The 19,794-nt window shown below is 54.6% G+C and overlaps 2 protein-coding genes across 6 annotated transcripts in view; both read right to left on the bottom strand.

Annotated features, from left to right (window-relative positions):
• On the bottom strand, positions 1 to 2,015 carry LOC146335598 (RING finger protein 224-like). The gene has a single exon (XM_084820983.1). It carries the CDS (start codon positions 1,663 to 1,665, stop codon positions 1,003 to 1,005), a length of 663 nt encoding a protein of 220 aa, XP_084677109.1. The 5' UTR covers positions 1,666 to 2,015; the 3' UTR covers positions 1 to 1,002.
• A 1,426-nt stretch (positions 2,016 to 3,441) lies between these two features.
• LRSAM1 (leucine rich repeat and sterile alpha motif containing 1) overlaps positions 3,442 to 19,794 on the bottom strand; it is a 37,132-nt gene continuing 20,779 nt past the window's right edge. For 4 of the 5 annotated variants that reach the window (XM_084820980.1, XM_084820981.1, XM_084820979.1 and 1 more), the window contains exons 17-25: positions 19,166 to 19,253; positions 15,548 to 15,622; positions 13,098 to 13,178; positions 10,973 to 11,068; positions 9,506 to 9,604; positions 8,862 to 8,993; positions 8,403 to 8,484; positions 7,270 to 7,403; positions 3,442 to 6,170 (exon numbers count right to left, since the gene is read on the bottom strand). In XM_084820980.1, the coding sequence (XP_084677106.1) occupies positions 6,045 to 6,170; positions 7,270 to 7,403; positions 8,403 to 8,484; positions 8,862 to 8,993; positions 9,506 to 9,604; positions 10,973 to 11,068; positions 13,098 to 13,178; positions 15,548 to 15,622; positions 19,166 to 19,253 (913 nt within the window). In that variant the 3' untranslated portion in view covers positions 3,442 to 6,044. The remainder of the gene's footprint in view (positions 6,171 to 7,269; positions 7,404 to 8,402; positions 8,485 to 8,861; positions 8,994 to 9,505; positions 9,605 to 10,972; positions 11,069 to 13,097; positions 13,179 to 15,547; positions 15,623 to 19,165; positions 19,254 to 19,794) is intronic. The other variant, XR_014785888.1, reaches the window with a different exon arrangement.

Genomic DNA, 19,794 nt, shown 5'->3' with positions numbered 1-19,794 from the left:
AACCGGTTTATTTCTTTAGGTGCTAAAGACAGCTAGGTGCTTTCCTGGTTTATCTGAACTTTGATGTTTTGAAGTTTTTCATTTCATACGAACAAGGGAAAGTATAATTTCACATAAGAGGCCACTGACGTGCAAATGAATCATCAGGTTTACCAAAGAGTCACAGCCTCAGCCTGTTTGACACAGAACGGGATATGTGTCGGACAAGAGCACAAGGATCTACCTTCTGCCCGGCCCTGCTCTACCAAGCTGTCAGCTGCTCCAGGTAGATCTGAGCTTTAAAAAAGGGGTTAGATGATCGGGTTAGGTTTTTTGCCAGCTAGCTATGCATCACATACCCAAATTACAATCTGCAAAGTAAGCAGCAGCATTTTACATTCCCTACAAGAGAGCAGTACGTTTGAAAAACTGGCAGGCAAGCTCCCAGTAGCATTGTTTCCAGGAGTGAGATGCACCCAAGACTCATTCTAAGTCATCAGGTACAAAACGAAACACAAGAACTCTGAGACTGAAGTCTTTGGCATCGTGTAGGGAGGAAGGAAGACATCTCCATACAGCTCTGGCTGCAGGTTTTTGCAGGTCCCTTGGGCAAGACACCCTGAATGGGCTCCTCCTCTCAGGGAGTCGACCTTCTCACCGCCACTGTCGCCAGCTGCTCTTGCTCCTCGTCCTTTCTCTCCTCGTTGCTCCCCCCTGCGTGCTTGGCAGCAAGTCAGTGAGCCAGGAGGCCGGGGCACCTCCTGCTCTTCTTTCTCACCACCTCCGTTGTCTGGGCCAGAGCGAGAGGCCAGTGAAGAAGCAGGGTGCCATGGGGAAGAGGCGGAGCGACTCCGGGGGCTCTCGTCACTGGGCCCCTGCTGGGTGTGGGCCCTCAGCACGCGCCCAACCGTGCCAAACCTTGATGCTGGTCCTGCCTCCATGTTCACTAGCCCCACTCCCCCCAAAGTGCCTCTTCCTTTTGGCTCAGATGTTTTAAAGACCTGGCCTGGCCACACCATCGGCCTACTTGAAGAGGACCAGCGCGAAGAAGACCGAGACGATGAGGAGAATGATGGTCACGGCGAAGCACAGGCGCAGGTTCTCTACTGCCACGGGTGTCTCGGAGTTGTGGGGGGCGGCGGCTTGGTTGGGCAGCCCCACCAGCAGGCCATTCCGCACCTCCTGCAGGTAGAAGCTGCCCCAGAGGCCCATGCCAGAATGAGGCCCCACTGAGTAGGCCGGAATGAAGCTGCTGACGGCAAAGATGGGGGGGCTGGGCGTGTAGCTGAACTCCAGAGCCAGGGCCGCATCGGTGAGGGGCCAGTCCTTGTCCTCCTCTGGCTCCTCCTCAGCATCCGTCCCCAGCCCTCCCTGGGCAGGCACCATCTCCCCCAGGAGCCCTTCGTCGTTCCTCAATGCCTGTAAGCCTCCTTCGGGCACGACGGTCACCGTCCGGCAAAAGGGGCAAGCCACGAAGGAGAACGCCCTGTTGCGGCAGGCCAGCCTCCTTAGGCAGGCCAGGCAGACGGAGTGACAGCACCACAGGAGTTTGGGCGCCCGCCTGCTGAATGCCCCTTTGTAGGCTTCGTAGCAAATGCCGCATTCGGCTGGGCGCCCATCTGTCCGCCCGTTGGCTGAGCCTGGCAGTGCCAGCGTTTCTCGCGGGTCTTGAGGTGGTGAGGCCATACTGAACGCACCAGTGGCTTTGGCTTCTTCGACGGCTCCCCAGGAGAACCACGTCCTGTTTGGGCTAAGCGTGGACAGACCTTTATAACCGTGGCGGCTTGCCCTGCCGCTGCTGCACTGGCAACCCCACAGCCAAGAGTGGCCCACGCCAGACGGCAGCTCTCACTCTCTTCCCTTGAGGGAAGAAGCCCTGCGGGCGCCGTCTTCAACCTCGCTTCTGACCCGGCGCGAGCGATTCTGGAGCCAAGACACTGCGAAAGCAGCCCCGGCTGCCCCCGGTGCCTGGCTGAAACTGGGCAGTACTTTTGAGGCCTCCCAGCCAAATATATAACAGGAGCGTGTTAATTGAGGGTGGCTGGCTGGCAGATAAAGGCGGGCCGAAGTCTCCCAAAGCCACGCCAAGGCTGAACTTTCATCCTTAATCGATGACTTGTTAACAGATGGCCCAATATTTTGTTTGTGCTGTGCTCTCCACGGGGCTGGCGAAGGGTGGGGCGGGTGCCAGGGGCTGGCTGCGCGAGAACAGGCTGGGCCCCCTGCCTTCTGCAGCACCACAGAGGGGTGGGAGCAGAGGGTCCCGTTTGTGACATCCCCATTCTCCTCCTGAAGGCCGCTCCATGCACCTCGCACTCTCTCCGGCACGACACACCATTGAAAGCTTTTCCCCACCTCCTTCCCTGCCGGTGCGTTTGTATTTGTGCACTCTGCACTCGTCCCGTCCTCGGATTTTAACCAGTGGACATTTTGGTGAAGACAGACCTGCAACAAAATGGTGCAGTTTGGGTCCCAACCCCAACCCCTGTTTTCCATCATCCCCACCCCCCTACATACAATCAGCGTTCCGTGGGCAGTTTTATTCCTTCTTACATTTATATCCCACCTTATTTTCCTCTTGCAAGGAGTCCAAGGCGGCTTACGCGACCCTCCTCTCCATTTTATCCTAACAACCCTGCAAGGTAGGTTAGGCTGAGAGTCAGTGACTGGCCCAAAGTCACCCTGTGAGCTTCATGCCTGAGGGGAGACGAGAACCCGGGTCTCCCAAATCCCAGTCCAACTCTCTCACTGCACCCTCTTAGGGTTCCCCCCCACAAAGATGTGTTTATATGTCTGCAGCCCATGGGGCCAGGGGAAGGGCTGTACCTCTGTGGCGAAGCTCCTGCTTTGCAGGCAGAAAACCCCAGGTTTACCATGCTGGGGCTTGAGGGGCCATTGCTCAAAACCATGACGACTGGAGTCTTGACTCTAGCAGGGGGAAAGGACCATAGCCTTGTAGAGCTCCTGCTTTGCACACGGAAGGTCCCAAGTTCGATCCCCAACCTCTCCAGTGAAGTGTTGCTGCCTGGTCAATGTAGACCAGAGGGTAGGCAACCTGGTGCTGTCCATGTGGGTTGGACTACACCTCCATCTTCCCCAGCCAGCACAGCCCTTAGATGCAGCAACCTTGTTGCTGGAAAGGCGGGCTAGCTGCTAGGATGGCACGCGCACTGCCGGAGGGCTTCCCCACCTTGGCCAGCTACGCCTGCAGGAAGCGCCACAGATGTTGGGGAACAGGATGCTGCGCTCCCTCGTTCCCTCCAGAGGAGCCCTCAAGAATGCGTGAGCTGTAGCCGGAGGCAGCCCACCCACCCTCCTCACCGCTCCAAGCACAGGGTTGCTCTGTCCGATTTCTTTGTTATCCTGATTAAACGCTGCCGCTCTAATGGTAACCATTCGGACGAAGCGCCGTCTAACTCTTGGTGTGGCCGAGCCCAAAGGAACGCAACTGCAGTTGCACGGTTGAGTTTCAGACCCTGTTTTTATTTCTCTGCTGGATACATGAGACAAATCACCACTGAAACAAGACCGATGTTGGAAAACGGCATATTCATGCAGGACAGGTGACGGCACGATGGTCTCCCCAGCTAGCCTGCTTCTGCTGCCGGAATGTGGCCTTGGCCAACTAGTCGGCGTAAAGGGGCAGCGCAGCGGGGGAGAGTATAGGCTGGTCTCTGGTTTAACTATCATGCCCCCCTGTATGGAAACTTGGGAACTGTAGTTCTGGGGGGGGGGGTGAGAATTCCCTGAGAGGTCTCCCTAGCTTTAGCAGGGGTTGGCAGCTTGTGGCCTTCGAGGTTTTGGCCAACACTTCCCATGATCCCTCACCACTGGTGATAATGGCTACGGCAGAGGGGAACTGTAGGCCAAAACACCCTGCTAAAGCGAGGGAGCTCTCGGGGAATTCTCAGCTCCTGCCCCAAAACTACAGTTTCCAAGTTTGGGGGAGCATAAGACCAATGTGAGGACACCACATGCTTGGCAAGAGCAAGCCACACTTCTGGCAAAGGTGTTCAGGCCATGTGGGCAGAGGGATTCGAACCCAGGCCTCTTGTGCGTCCTGCTCGGGACGGGGTGGGAAGAAATGCTCCTGCAGCATAGCTGCCATGGCAAGAAGCGACTGATTCTGTTTGTCTAGGGGGTGGGGGAAGACTCAGCTGGGTACTTGCAAGCCCATGAAATGCTGAACAAGGGCAGCGGGGGGCCGGGGGAGACTGTAATTAGAACCCTTGCCAGGAGAGCCCTGCAGACCCAAGCTAGGCTCCCTGGCCAAACAGCTAAGGCAGTGACAGATCTCCTCAGCTGCTTTTGGAGGCTGCTCGCCCCAGGTGATCCCATCCCTATCCGTCTGCTGCACACTAGCTTGCCGCTGTCCTAATAGGCCTTGTCGGAGGATAGGAGCCTCTGAGAGGAGCAGAGAGGCTGTGGAACCTGCACCTTCCTGCCGACCAAGGCCTGGTCATGGCTGCGGCTGGAAACTTCTAGAAGGGGCACAAGAAGGTGAAGGGGGGGTGGGCGTACATCCGGACTGGCCCTTGGATTTGCTCCGGGGCTGCCCAAGACTTTCCTGCTGTAGCCCTTCCCCTTCATCCCTGTTCTTCTTGGCTTCCCCAGCGTCCTAGGGGAACGCAGGCCAAAGATGAGCAGGTGGGTAAAAGGCCGGCTATGGGTTTCTGGAGGCAGCCGGGGGCAGGAGAGGCTCTCTTCGTTCCTCCATCTCCTTCCTCCCAGCAGGAAATCTGCCAGCTCTGACTGGTGGCCGCCCCCGGCTCCTTTGAGGGAGGTGTTGCCTTGGCAGTGTAAAAGGCCAATTACTGACTAATTAACCAAGCGGTGCGATTCAGCACACGCTGTCCGGCCAGCAAAATGTCTGGTGGAACGGCTTCCACCCAACCAGGAATCCTGGTTGCCTTACCCACCCCTACCTACCTGCTCCGTGTTCAGTTGCTGAAGGGAGCAAGAACAGTTTTGGGCCCTGATCCACAGGGAAGGAATCCATCCACCCCCACCCCCTGGGCTCTTCCTCGCCATATCCATGCAGGTAGATGGAAAAGAAGGGGACTGGTATGCCTCAAGGCAGCCTTCCTGATCCCACTGCTTTCCATTTGCTTGGACTACAACTCCTATCATTCTCAGCCAGCATTACCAATGGCCAACAGAAACGTAATAAATAAAAAGAGTAAATTGATAGAGACCTGGACAATTAAGAGGCTTCACGCAGCCAGCCAGTCCCAGGGGCCAATTTTATTTAAGATCTTTGGGGAAGAGACCTTGGCCATTCTGGCTTGGAATGATGGGAACTGTAGTCCAACTCTGTTGGCAGGTGCCAGGTTGGCAAAGGCTCTGGGTACAGCATGCTGCACCACTGTGGAAATGGCTGGGGCTGCTGTGGTTCTGGTGGGCTTTGGGGCTGGCCCGAAAGAGGGCAAAGGTGGCGGCAATCTCAACTGGGTAAGACTAGGCAACCAGAATGGCTCATGCCTGCCCCTTGCCAGCATGAAGGACAGACAATTCCTAGGCACTTTTCGCCCACCAGGTCACTGCTGCAGCTCAGGTGGTGATGATTTTCATCCCCTTGGCACAGATTTCTTCTGGTGGGCAGGTGCGATTCCTCCCACTCCCCCCCAAGGCTGTAGCCCCAAAACCACAGACAGGGAAGGGTTGGCCCTCCCAGGCATTTTAAAACATTAACCCCATGCAAGTGTGCTAGCAAAGCATCATCTCTCGGCGGCTTCCCAAAATTCGAGGAACTGGGAGCGTTCTCTTCCTAGCACTCAGCCGGGCAAGTGTCGCTTTGCGTTTACTCTCTGCTCAGGCTGGACAGAGGCCTCGATGTTGGTACCGGAGCGGCTGCGAAGTGGCCAGCCGGCGGGAGAGGAAAGGGAAGCGCAGCCATGCTTGTGGGAAGCTCACGACGACAGGTTGGGCGTGCAAAGAGCAAGGAGGTAGTGCAAATTCCGGAGTCGCCCCCGCAGCCTGTGAGGGGGACCGTTGTCTCCAACCCGGCAGGGGAGAGGAGCGTGCAGGTGATGGGCAGCGGCTGCCCCGTCCGTCCTCCGAGGGGCTTAGCCGCTGTGGAAGAGGCGGATGCGCTGCACGATGTCCTTGCGGCAGAGCGGGCAGGTGCTGAGCGCCTCGGAGCAAGTCTGGCAGCAGCAGACGTGGCCGCAGTTCAGGAAGACCACCTGGGCCTGGGGGGGGCGGCATGAACAGCTATTAGGTTACGGCTCTTTCCACCCACAGAACCCCCTTCCCCCAAGTTGTCCTCAACTGCTGTGGCCAGGAGAGTTGGCAGCTCAAGGGCAGGGCTGCTTCTGGGTGTTGGCATCTGGACCATTAGCCAGCGGGCCTGCGCAAGGTTGCCTCTAGTTCCTTTTGCCCTCTTCCCTCTCTGGGAAGCCATCAATTGCCGGACATCAAAGGAACTGCCATAGGCACCTCCACAAATCCCTGACTGGTTGTACCCTTCCTATGGATTTTGAGTGCAAGCCACGGTAGGAGCCAATCATGGCTGGAAAAAGCCTCCTGACTCTCTCTCTCCTTGTCTGTATTGCTTAATACAGGGGTGCCAAACCAGACTGTCTGGGATCCCCAGATGGCCCCTTTCCCCCGACCACCAACCATCTGGTGATTCCCTGGCTTTTGTGCAGTTGAAATCTCTCTGTGAAGGCTTACTGATGGGCAGCGAGAGCTTAAATATACTTGTACTTTTAAGTTAAACCATACTTGAATTTCGGGTATTTGGCCACACCCCTTTTGCCTTTGGCCTCGCCTGCCACTGAAACGCAGCCTCCAAGAGCTTCTCCAATATTGGGTTCAGCCCTTGGGCTGAAAGAGTCACCCCCCCTTCCCTAAGAACTAGTAACTTGGCACATTTTGAAACACTATTTCAAGAGGATCAGAGAGCCGAAGTCTGTGCTTTTGCCAAGAACTAAGCCCTAGGAGAGACATTTCAGTCTTTAAGAATGGGGGTGGGGGAACTGCAAAAGCATGGTGGCTGGGGAAAAGGGGGCAGAGCCATGGCCCTCCGTGTAACCGAAGGGCCGGATGTGGCCTCCACGGGGGCCAGAGGTTCTGGATCTCAGCCTTGACGAGGCAACCCTGCCCCCAAGCCAAATATGAACAGCTACGACCTGAGAAATGTCACCACCTCGAGGCGGGGGGGAGTCTAAGGAGGGCTTTTTGTGGCGGACGGGTGGAGTTCCTTGACGGATGCTCTGATGCGCTGGAGCACCGCTGACTCTTCCTGGCAACCAGGAGATGGCACGGCCATGCCCGGGGAGGGCTCACCTCTCTCTCCATGCAGACCACGCACTCGCAGTGCTGCTCTTCTGGCGGCGGGGCGGAAGGGGCTTCGGCGCTGGCAGGCTCTTCGCCGAGTCCCGCAACAGGAGGTTCTGCCTCTTCCGGGGGCTTCAACAGTTCTGCAAGCAAATTGGAAGGTAGGCTGAGAGCAGGCGGAGGGACTGCTGGATCATAGGAACAATCCTGGACTGCGGCTTAAGCACAGAGGAAACGGAAGTCTGAGCGGGGCGGCTGATAACGCTGGCGTCCCTGCTAATCAGAAACTGCTGGCGCTTCACCGTGTGAGGCCTGGCTCCACACACCGGCCATCGAACAACGGCCCCCGCCTCCTTCAGCAGAAGGGAGGTGCAATCCTAGTAGGACGCCAGTCGTTTTCCCTGGAGAGACCTCCGACAGAAAAAGGGCCGTGGCTCAGTGGCAAAGCACCCGCTTTGCATGCCGAAGGTCCCGGGTTCAATCCCTGGCACCTTCAGGTAGGCCTGGGAAAGACTCTCATCTGAAACCCTGGAAACTTGCTGCCAGTCAGACCAGGCAATTCTGAGCTAGAGGAGCCAGCGAGGTAAGGGACCCTTATATATTGCAGAGGTCAGTGCCGCCCCCAGGTTTTGAAGGGTGCTTTGGCAAGACACCCTCCATGGGCCCCCTCCCACAGAGTCTGCCTTCTCGCTGCCATTGTCACCAGTTGCTTGCTTGGCGGGCACAGCGCCAGGGAGCAAGGAGGCCATGGCATCTCCTGCTCCTCCTCACCTCACCCCAGGCGTAGCTGGTGAACAAGCAGACTGCAATGGTGAAGAGGAGGAGCAACTCCAGGGAGCTCTTGTCAGTGGGCCCCTGCTGGAGTATGGACCACCGACAGATGCCCATCCATGCCTACCCTGTCAGAAGCGCCCACTGATGGGACTGATTATTTGCTCAGGGACCACAAGAAAACTCAAGTGTTGGTTCCAACAACAGGAGACCCTGCGGTCTTTAGCGGAAGCAGCAGCATGCAAACAGTTCCTGGATGGACTTGAACGCCCACCACGCCAGCCGGTAGCTGGAGGGAAGGCCAAGAGAGACGATCATGAGCTAGATGGACTGAGGTGGCCCAAGGGAGAAGCCCCCCAAGGGAACATTACCTGGGATGGTTTTCGCTACAGCATGGATCTCCCGGGCCTTCCGGATGATGGAGTGTTGCAGGCCGGTTTCAGCGATTCCCATCTGCAAGAGCGCATGAGCAAGTGGTAGTGCAAGGAAATCACTTTTCCAGAGGCCGAATTCTCCCCTTTATTTATTTATTTATTTCCTATATTACTGACTTTTGTATTCCACCGTTCAAATGAGTTTTTGTAGTGCGGTTTACGCAAACGTTTGATTAAGAAAAGAAAAGCAACAAAAAAATGACAAAAAGCTGCTGTAAGAAACCCATAGCTAGAGAACGCAGCATGAACCCAATGCAAATTTGGGGCAAAATTGTTGTTTTTTAAAAGACTTTGTCTAGTGCCTGAAATATATCAAGCTGTTTAGCCTTTCCTCCAGCCCCCTTCCCCTTCGCAGTTTTTGCTTCCGGCACCCAGACTTGCTCACATGCCTCGTACCTTCGCCAGGTCGCTGGGAACCATGGTGCTGAGCATTTCGAGCGAGACCCGATGATGAGCAAAGATGGGGACGTACTTCTCAGCCGAGAGCTCAGTCAGCAGTTTCACCAGCTGCCGCTCCAGGCCTTCCTCCTACACCAAAAAAGCCAGCCGGGGGGGGGGGGGGGATCAATGCTAGCCCCTTGACCAGGGCCTGAAACCCACATAGGTCTGGAACACACCCTGGGTGAACAGGGTGCCAGGCACGTAGCACTAGACCCGAGTGGTACCCAGAGATACCATCAACGTCCCTATGAGAAAGAAGATGGAGCGAGGGAGACACGAGCAGGCAGAGGGAGCATCAGCAGCTGCTCCAGTTGGACTGCCCGCCCTCCAGGGCAGAAGAAGCAAAGCAGGGCCGTGCCACCAGCCCTGCTGAAAATCTACTGAATTTTTTCCTTTGCCCTCTCCGTCAGTCTTTCCTTGTGCATCATGTCTTTCTTTAGACTGTCAGCTGCCTCAACAGGTTTTGTTTTGGCCAAAGAGTGGGATATAAATACTTTAAATAAACAAACCGATCTGCTCCCTGGACGAATCCCCAGGAAGAGTTTTTTTCCTCCCCTGGGGCTCCCTGGGTGTCTGCTCAAGCTGTGCAGACTGGTCACCTGCAGCCGGAGCGAGAGGGGCTTTTGATCCAGCAGCCGTTGGTACTGGATCAGCCAGTAGTTCTCCTGCTTGGTTTCGCTCTTGGCCTCTAGCTCCCCCTGCAAGGAAGAGAAAGATGGTCAGACGCTGCTTGTTGACGCCAGGAAGCGTCTCCCGCCGCTCAAGCCAGTTCCATGGTGCCGCTGAACAGGCAAGGGCCGGGCCAGCATGGAAAAGGGCAGATGGCCAGCTGGAGTGCCAGTGGCAGATGCTCGGCTTCATACAGGCTACGAGGAACATCGCAAGCTACCTTATACTGAGTCAAAGCCATTAAGGGGTAGTGGGGTGCGTGTGTGGTTAACAGTCATCAGAATCTGCCTTATCCTGAGTCAGAACCTTGGTCCATCCAGCCCCGACCCTGACTGGCAGCAGCGGCTCTCCAGGGTGTCAGGCAGGAGCTTTTCTAGCCCTTCCTGGAGATGCTGGGGACCGAACCCGAACCTAGGAACTTCTGCCTGCAAAGCAGGGGCTCTACCGCTGAGCTACTGTCCTTCCCCTGAAATGAGATTCCAGTCCTCACGGTCCTGAATAAAAGGCTGACTTAAATAGGGACATCCAAAGCCGCCTTTTATCGAGTCAAAGCATCAGTCCGTCTAGCCCAGTATTGTCGACACTGACTGGCAGCAAGGGCTCTCCAGGGTTTCAGGCAGAGGTTTTTCCTGCCCTACCTGGAGATGCAATAATAAAGAGTATGCAGAAGCATACACAGTAAGCACAGCAAGGAATCCTAATTTTAAGAAAGGTGTTATAGCACCATGTTTTCCATTTATTTCCAGTGTTGAAGCTCTTCAAGTTTTTGATCAAATTCCAGCCAAGTACAGTTGCCTATATTTCTTTCTAATACACACACACACACACACACACACACACACACACACCTATCCTTTTCTATGCTGTAGAACTGATATTTCCATTCTTTCATTAGATACTGAGCTCCTACTTAGGCTGTTTTTACTGTAGATGTCCCACAAACACATCAGTGATAAGACTAGGAATTATAATTTGTGGATTCCTTGCTTTCTTCAGTGAACTTGTATATGTTGTTCTGCTTCTTTTTGTTGCCTTTAAAAAAAATTCAAAATATTTTTTTCCCATTTTATTTTTTAAAAGCCTGATTGCACTGGGGAAAGGGGTGGTGTGAGAGTGAGAGGGGTGGTACGCGGGTGCACGAGTGTCTGTGTGTGAGCGAATGGGGGCTGAGCAATCGTGCTGGGGCTGCATGCCATAGGGGCGTGGCCCCACCCACTTTGGGGTGCAGCCCCTGACGTGCTCGTCCAGAACCAATTTGGCCCTTGAGCCAAAAAAGATTCCCACCTCTGGAGTAGACAGTACTGGGCAGGACAGAGGTCCGACCTGATGCAAGGCCGGTTCCTGCAGTCCCACGCCGCGGCTTAGTTCTCGCTTCTGTGGGCCCCTGGCCCTCTTACCAAGATCGCCTGCAGCTCTTCCTCCCGCTGCTTCTTCTCTTTCAGCAGCTGCTGCAGCAGGTAGGAGAGGGCGCGCCGCTGCTCCGCGATTGCCTCCTGAAACGCAGCGACACACAGGCATGGAAGCTGAGCCCCAGCCTTCCTGGATGCCCCCCCTCTCCCAAATACCCCACAGTTCCCCCTTAGGCCCCCCTGCCCCCCGGCATCGGCACAGAATCACACCAGCCAAAACGGAGTCCTTGCAAAAAGAGCCAGGGGCTCCGGTGTGACGTTAGCTACCGCACACCAGCAAAGGGAGATGTGCCCCGCGGCTAGGGGGAGGAGCGGAACAGCTCCCACTCCTTTAAGTTTTCCCAGGATTCTGGCATTCAACAGGCTCTGCTCCAGTTACAGGCCAGTCAGAAATCCAGAACCCCAAGTACTGGGACAGAACAAATCCTGCGCATGCACTATCCCCGTTTTTAAAAGAAATGTTATTTTTTTTGAAGTACACAATTTCCTGCCTGTCACTGAAGAATCCAAGGAGAAGCTGCAGCATGCCGAAACCTGCATGGTTGGGTGCAAATAGCAACCCACCACTGAAGATTCTCAGAGCAGGGTTGATGACGCCCGAGGTCCGAATGCCGTTTCAGAGAAGCTCTCGGGGCCACATTCCAGGGGTCGGTAGAGCCAAAGGCAAAACGTGGGGCAAAAGTTCAAAAAACTTCAAAAATATCAGCATACTGTAGCTTAAAGCTCATTGCCAGTAACTAAGCCCTTGGAGAGGCATTTCAACCTTTTAAAAATCGGGGGGGGGGGGCTGCAGAAAAGCTGGGAAACCACGAAATGATTGGTGGTGGTTGTGAGGAAGGTGGTGTGGCCATCTGGGAAAACCTGGAGGGATGGATTTGGCCCCCGGGCCCTGACGTTCTGCACCCCCATCTTAGAGCAAGAAGGTTCTCAGTGGCCGGTTGCTGTTTTCCCCCCACCAGGCAGCTTTGGGGCTGCAGTTTCTTCTCCCTTCTGGATTCCTTGGAGATTCTGACTACACCATTGTGCAATTTTGTAAATAAAAAAAACAATAAAACAACCCACTCTTTAAAAAATTTTAGCAGTTCAGTTTCCCTGGGGAAAATTCTGCAACTATCCCACTGGAATCCGACCCCAAAGCGGATCTCGCCCGACCAAGGTCTGGTCTGGAAATCACGCCGGGAATACAGAACCGCAAATTTGGGTCAGAATATCCAGCTGAGATGGGTTCTGTAAACATCCCTAGTAAAACCCCAAAACTGAAAAAAACCCTGTTGAAAAAGCCAAAAACTTGATTCTGATCTCGGGAACAGGCAGGTCCCGCTGGCCACAGAAAGCTACTCACAGCAAAGGCATCCCAGGGAGAGCCAGAGTTGGCCCGGCCTACCAACCCTCACGTGGTCATGATCGGATGAGCTCTGCCCAGGACTGCATGTATTCCACACTTCAAAATTCCACACCAAGGAAGAGCTGAATTCTACGACTGGCATAAATGATGGAAACTAAGCAAATTTGTAGAACACTTTGCTGGATTGATTCCAGTCATGCAAGCTCCTTCACTGGCTCTAGAGATTTCAGCGGGCTTCGTCCACACATTTCCAAGCATCTCCCTGCAGCCATAAGGGCGAGAAACTTGTCTGGGTTTGTTTCTGTGTTTTTTTCTTTGCGAAATGAAAATGGAAACGCCCGATTGTGAAAACACATGCAGCCCTGTCTCTGCCCAGCGAGAGGCATGGATGCCAGTGGAGAGATGGTGCGTGTCCTTTGGGATGTCGCTTTGGGGTGGATATTCGGAAGAGGGGGGAAAAATGCATCAAAGCAAAACCAGCGGGGGAAATAAGGAAAAAAATGTGAGATGTTCAGCAGGCCGTGGTTCCTTCTGCCTTGTTCTAAGCCCAGGAGCAGGTCGTTCCTAGTGAGTCTGACCGATGGATCCCCAGACTCCTGAGGTCAGGCAGTGTTTGCAGGAGGCAGGAGGCTGGGAGACCCCCGCCCTGATTCCTGACTAAGCACCAAGTCACCCTCGAGGTTGCGAAAGCAGAAGGCAGCAGGCAGGGCGAGAGGGACGCGAGCGAGCGGGTGGTCCGGAAAGGGCAGCCCCGGAAAGCTGACGTACCTGCAGTGCCTCCGTGTCCAGCTGCTGCCTCTTTAACTCCAGCTGGGTCAGCTGCAGTAACTCTCTCTCTATTAACTTAATCTAGGCAGAAGATGAAAGAAGGCGGAGGAATTTGGGTATGTCTTTGGACTCACATTGGAAAAGGACGCTGCTTTCAGCTGGGGTGACATTGCAACCCCGCCGGAGTGCTCATGAAGCCAAACTGAGTTAGGCGAGCAGCTGAGAGGTCCCTCGGGACTCCTGCCTCGCCTATCGTGGGCCCCCGGAAGGGGCTTTCCGTCGGGGAAACTATCTGTACAGCAACTGGCTATGTCAAAGAACCAGCAAGAGGGAAAGGCACCAATTGTGTCCAAAAACAGAAGAGGAAATGCTCTCAGGCGCCAGAAAAAAAGCTTGAATAAGTCTGATGTGATTCAGAGAGAGGGCCGCTCAAGTTTTCCACGTACATCTTGCAGAAACTTGCGAACGCATCCTTTCCGAGTAGCTTGAAACAGAGGAGGCATTAAGCACGTTTTTGAAAGACTTATGCGAAAAAAGACGAGCGGCACCAGAGGAAGAAAATCTCTTTCCAAAATACACTGGGCTTATTCAAGCTTTTTCTAGCTCCTGAGAACATTTTGTGTTCTGTTTGTGGATGCAATTGACTATGTTAGCTTTTCCAAACCGGGGGAGAGGGTCCCCCAGCTGTTGTTGGATGACAACTCCCATCATTCCCACCCTCAGCCATGCTGTCTGAAGATGATGGGGATTGTAGTCTAGCCGCATCTGGGGAGCCCGGGTTGGGAAAGATGGGTCTGTGTGTACAGTTGGGTGCTACAACGTGCATGCGCAGGAAGTGATCTAATTGTGCGGCACGGCCTGTGCTAGTCTCCCACTGAAGGGTCCAGATATCAGGCACATTGAACTTCCTTAGCCCGAATCCAGTCTCAGGGGCTGGGTTCCAGTGGTGGGCAGGGCTGAAGGCAAAAGGGGCATGGCCAGCTCTTCCTGCCAGTAAGTAAGCCTTAGGAGAGGCATTTCAACCTTTTAGAACGGGGGGGAAATGCACGAATGCGGGGAAACCACCCAAAGATGGGCTGTCGGGGGAAGGGTGTGCGGCTGGCAGAAGGGGCGCGCTCACCCGGGGACCCCAGGTGGGCTGGATTTGACCCATGGACTTGAGGTTCTGTATCCCTAATATATGTGATCACACTCAAGCAGCAATAACACGGCATGGTCATTTCAGAGTAAGCGCTGCTGAACTCAAACAGGCCTTACTACTGAGTAAGCATGAATAGGGCTGTGCTGTCAGTTCCCCTATGCAAGCTGCGGAATGACATTTTTTAAAAAATGCGGCTGAGCATTAAAACAAACATGGACTTGTCCTCCCCCCTGTGGGCTGAAGCAGCCTTGTCCGCTTGGCTTCTTCAGGATTCCACCGCCTCAATTCTCCTGCCTCTGTATCCGGGCACGAGCCTTCCAACTACGAGGAAGGTGCAACTGGAGGTGGGCTGCCCACGTTTCTGCTAGACAAGGACAAAGTGGCAGACCGAGCGGAGTGCCGCTCTCTTTAGAAGTGCGGCTGGATTCCCAGACGACACGTGGCGGGGCTCCCAGCTGCCTTGAAGAACACCCATGCTGGGAACGGGCACCCCTTCTCCTCAAAGCCAGCTCCTACCCATCAGACTGCGAAGAAGGAGCAACTCAACCCAAGTTGTCCTCTTTGCCACTAAGCAGAATGCAGTGGCAGAGAAAAGGTGCCCCCACATCACTCTGGAAGCAAGGCTAGTCACCCTGGGATCCCTTGCAAGCCCCGCGCATCCAGGATGCTTCCAGGGCACCGAATGCGAGCCACGACCCAGCATCTGGGATACTTCCGGGAGACACTGGATGCAAGCTGTGAACCCTGAATGTCCAAGATACTGCCGGGGGACACCAGGAGTAGGTTCTGTATGACCCAGAGCTTGCTACAGTCCAGCTAAAGCCACCAAAGAACAGGAAAGCCCATGAACACCCTCGACCAGCCCCTCTGAGAAGAAGACCGAAGGCCTGGGTGCACCGCTAGCCACGGGTATTGGGGGTGAGATGGGGGAAGCTGAAGAACCTGCAAACTCTACCACCTGAGGCCTCTGGCAACAGCTCACGACACCAGTGGGTCGCAGGCCTGTCTTCATAAGCAACGTGCTTCCTGTTTGTCAGAACGGATTTGAACAAGCAGTTGGTGACAGAAACAAATGAAAAGACAACACAATCACAGTAATCATGGAGGTGATGCTTTCATGGGCTGATTGGTGGGATGGAAATGCAATGGAGCCTTCTGGAGAGGAGGTGTACCTAACTGGTCCCGAGGGAGAGGAGCACAAGATTCGGCCTGCTGGGGCCAAGAGAACTCCCCTCTTCCCACAATGCTGGTGTTCCAGGACTGGCTTTGAGCAGGAAGGCACGAGCGCTGAATCCCGAATTCCGCTCACCTGGTTTCTGATCTGGCAGTGCATGAGGTCTCTCTTCACCTGGAGAGCTTCGAAGGCAGCTTTCTGCATTTCACTCTAAACGACAGGAGAACAGAGTACATATGAAACAGCCGTATGTTGAGTCAGACCACTGGTACAGCAAACTCAATCTTGCCTACCCTTCTTAGTAACTACACCTGCTAGTAACTACTCCTGCTAGTAAGTTACTATTGAGATTAGCTGCTACCAAGAGTAGGCAATACTGAGTAGCAACTCTTGCTAGTCTGGAGTTACTTTGCTAACTACTCCACTTCACTAGTCCGGAGTTACTAACGAGAGTGGTTACTAGCAAGAATATGCAATACTAAGTAGCAACTCCTTGCTAGTAACCACTCTCGCTAGTAACACCAGAGTTACTAGCAAGAGTGGTGAGAATGGTTACTAGTGAGATTATGCAATACTGTGTAACCAGTCCCGCTGATAACCATTCTCACCAGTATGAAGTTACTAACAAGTGTGGTTACTAGCAAGAATATGCAATACTGAGTAGCAACTCTTACTAGCAATCACCCTCACTAGTACAGAGTTACTAGTGAGAGCGGTTTCTAGTGAGATTAGGCAATACCACTCCCACTAATAACCACTCTCGCTAATAACTACTCTTACTAGTATGAAGTTACTAGCAAAAGTGGTTACTCCTGTGGGTCTTCCCCAGCCCTCCTACCAGAGATCCTTCTAACTGGAGACAATAAGGACTGAACCTTCAGTATGCAAGGATGTGATCTACCACCAAATTATAGGTCATAATCATTAAAAAGTTACCTTTTTGGACCATGGGTCCACTTAGCCCAATACTGTGCTCTCTGAACGGGACCGTCTTCATGCAAAACACATGCTCTACCATAGAGCTATGGCTAAACCCCCTCATGCTATGCACAGACTGCCTTATGCTGAGCAGAGAAAGTGACCAAGCCAGACTCTAGCCCAGTACTGTCGACACCGACTGGCAGCGGCTCTCCAGGGTTTCAGGATTTTTTTTCCTGCCCTCCTGGAGATGCCGGGGATTGAACCAGCAGCCTTTGGCATGCAAGGCATGGGCTCTACCACTGAGCCTGGTATGGCCAATGCTGACAGGTAGAGAAGAATCTTCCCAGCCATGCTACCGGAGATCTTTTTAAGCTGGAGATGCTTTCACTCTTTCTCCCGCTGGTAGATAAGTGCTTAAGCCAGGCAGCTCTGGATGGAGGAAAGGGGAACCAAAATGATCAAGGGGCTGGAGCAATTCCCGGATGAGGAAAGATGACTGTTTGGGGCTCCTAAGCTTAGAAAAAGGGCGAGAAAGGGAGGACACGAGAGGTGTATAAAGTGATGCCTGGTGGAGAGAGAGAGGTTTTTCTCCCTCATAATACTAGAACCCAAAGGGGACATCCCATAAACCTGATTGGTGGGAGATTCAGGAAAGAGAATCAGATGGTATAAGCCTTCCTTGGACTGTGCCACTTCAAGTTGCACGTAAGGGGACTGTGTATTCAACTGATTGCACCAAGGAAAAGTACACAGATCTAGCAAGCCAAGGAAAAGGCTACACTGGATCCTGAAATGCTACTTTTCCACCTGCAGGGAATTGTTTGGCTTGTGGGGAGATTTTTTAATATAGAGGAGCAAGCCTTCCAATATGCTATCACCTCCCCCGCAGTCTGAAGAATGACAGCTCTGAGAAGGCTGCACTCTGTGCGCATATATCAGTTTTAAAGAACTCTTGCAGGAGCATAGCCTAAGAAAACAACATCTATAAATAGAATTATTCTAAACCTGCCCCCGAAAAAGGCCTTCACAAAGGGGAAATTAGCACACAAGTCCACCCAATCACCCAGAAAGGTTGCTAAAGTTATAGAGTTCTTCCAAAGGCTGGAGTTGTTTTCCTCCTCATTAAACTAGAGGAGCAGAACAATCGCTTTGCTGGGTTGGGACAAGGTCCAGCACTGGGTTTCTGGGAAGAGCCCAGCCAGATGCCTCTGGGAAGTGTCAAAACAGGGCATTAAAAGGCACGATGGGATGGCTACTGCCAGTCGTTCACCCAGGCTCCTCGGAACGTGGGGACTCTCTATTGAGCCGTCGTAGCTGCTGCGAGACCTAACTCCTTCCATGGATACGGTGATGTTTCACGCCTTGGCAGCCATGGGTAAAAGTATATGGAATTAACGGGGTGGCGTGGGTTCATAAGGTGTCCCTGGCCAACGCATGGTCTTGCCGAGACAAAGAGAAAGCAAATTTGGTGGAGGGAGCCAGGGTCGGCCTCAAGGGTCAGGCACCAGCCAAGGGCCTATGCCCCAGCAGGGGCCCACTGGCAAGAGCCCCCTAGACTTGCTCCTCCTCTCCACCGTTGCCACCTGCTGGTTCCCCTGCCTCTCGCTCTGACTGAGGCAACGGAGGTGGTGAGGAGCAGGAGACGCCACGGCCTCCTGGCTCCCTGCCTGCCAAGCAAGCAAGCGGTCGCAGGGATGAGAAAGAGGAGGGGGAGCAAGAGCAGCAGGTGACAGTGGCAGTGAGAAGGGAGACTCACTCAGGGAAGGGGTGCATTGAGGGCGTCCTGCCCAACGGACTTCAAAAACCTGGAGCCGGAGCCGGCGCTGGGCATCTCTGTTGGTGGAGAACTGCAGATGCCCGTGCAGGGCCGGTGCCAAGGCTGGGCATGGCTGGGCACCTGCCGAGGGCCCACACCCCAGCAGGGGCCCACTGGCAAAAGCCTCCGGAATGGCTCCTCCTCTCCCCCCTTGCAACCCGCTTGTTCCCCTGCCTCTCGCTCCGGGCCAGGCAATGGAGGTGGAAAGCAGGAGACGCCGCGGCCGCCTGGCTGCCCAGCAAGCGGGTGGGAGCCATGTTGAGAAAGAGGAGGAGCAGCAAGAGCAGCTGGGGAGAAGGTGGACTCACCGAGGGATGGGGCCCACTGGCGGCGTCTTGCCCAAGGGCTTCTGCAAACCCTGGAGCCTGCACTGGGGGGAAGCACAACAACCCCACCTGCCTTCCAGGGAACGTGTCAGTCCCCACAAAGCTCTCAGAGCGCTGGATCTATCTTGCCAAGACGGATCAGGGCCAGTAGTCTGAAGCAGTTTCCTCTAGTTTAAGGGAAATGCTGCAGCTCCACAGTCGAGCCCCTGCTTTGCACACAGAGGGTCCCCGGTTCGATCCCCGGCAGCATCTCCAGGCAGGCCTGGGAAAACGCCTGCCTGAAACCCCGAAGAACCGCTGCCAGTCAGTGTCGACAGTGCTGGGCTGGATGGACCAGGGCTGTCTCCCTCCGCCCCTGCCCCCACCCCGCCCCGGCTTCCCTGGAGAAACGTCACAGCAAGGCGAAGACCAACCTGGTCACATACACTGCCCACAGCAGGGACAGTTGCAGGGAACTTATTTCGCCCTTCCCTACCAGCAAGACTGCTTCTAAGAACTTTGATACTGAGAACGGGGTTGCCTGAGGTTTGCTTTTTCCCTCCCTCCCTCCCTCCCGATCCCATTTCCTTTTGCAAACAATAAAGGGATGCTGCAAACAAATAAATACAGCGGCTTCCGTCTGCTTTGGTATACGTTCCCCCCTGCCGGTGGCGCCCCCCTTCCCCTCCCACCCCCCTTATGTGCTACTACCTCCTGCAGGATCTGGCTGATGGCCTTGTTCTGGTCCAGCTGTTGCCATGCCAGAATTTGCTGGAACTTCTGATCCATCCTGGCCAGGCTGCAAGAGAAACAGTCCATGGGTCACCGCCGGCGGCTGTCGGGCGACCAACGCAACGCAGGACGAGAGGCATGGAGGGAGGGCGAGAGGCCTTTGGGGCTGGGCTGCCCGTTTTTGACTCAAAGAACTCTGGTCTGTTGAGCGGAGGTCGGGGCGGGTCGAAGCACGGAGCCCAGCAGGCCACAGTGAGTCAGAGGCCGAGCTAATAGCTCCGGCTCTCCCTCTCCACTCCTGTGTCTCGTTCTGGCGGGCCTGGAGCACGCGTGGGGTGCACTGGGATTCTCACACAAGGGGACAGAGGAACCACGCCCATGCACGCTTCAGTCTCACACTGCGCCAGAGCACGAAACAGCAACAGTGCTGGAGAGCCCGCGTGGTGCGGCGACAACAGCCTTGGACTGGGGAGGCCCCCTGCAGCCATGAAGGTCACTGGGTGATTTTGGGCCCATCACTGACTCCCAGCCTAGCCTGCCTCGCAGGGTTGTTGTGATGATAAAATGGAGAGGAGGAGCATGTAAACTACCTAGGGTTCTTTGCAAGG

The sequence above is a fragment of the Heloderma suspectum genome, chromosome 14 (assembly GCF_057233095.1).
Source record: "Heloderma suspectum isolate Gila_16-S chromosome 14, 16-S_ref, whole genome shotgun sequence".
Lineage (NCBI taxonomy): Eukaryota > Metazoa > Chordata > Lepidosauria > Squamata > Helodermatidae > Heloderma > Heloderma suspectum.
This window is presented reverse-complemented; position numbering and strand designations above follow the sequence as displayed.

Excerpts from the sequence above, each read along its gene's own strand:
- LOC146335598 (XM_084820983.1), bottom strand. The coding sequence starts at position 1,665 with ATGGCCTCACCACCTCAAGACCCGCGAGAAACGCTGGCACTGCCAGGC.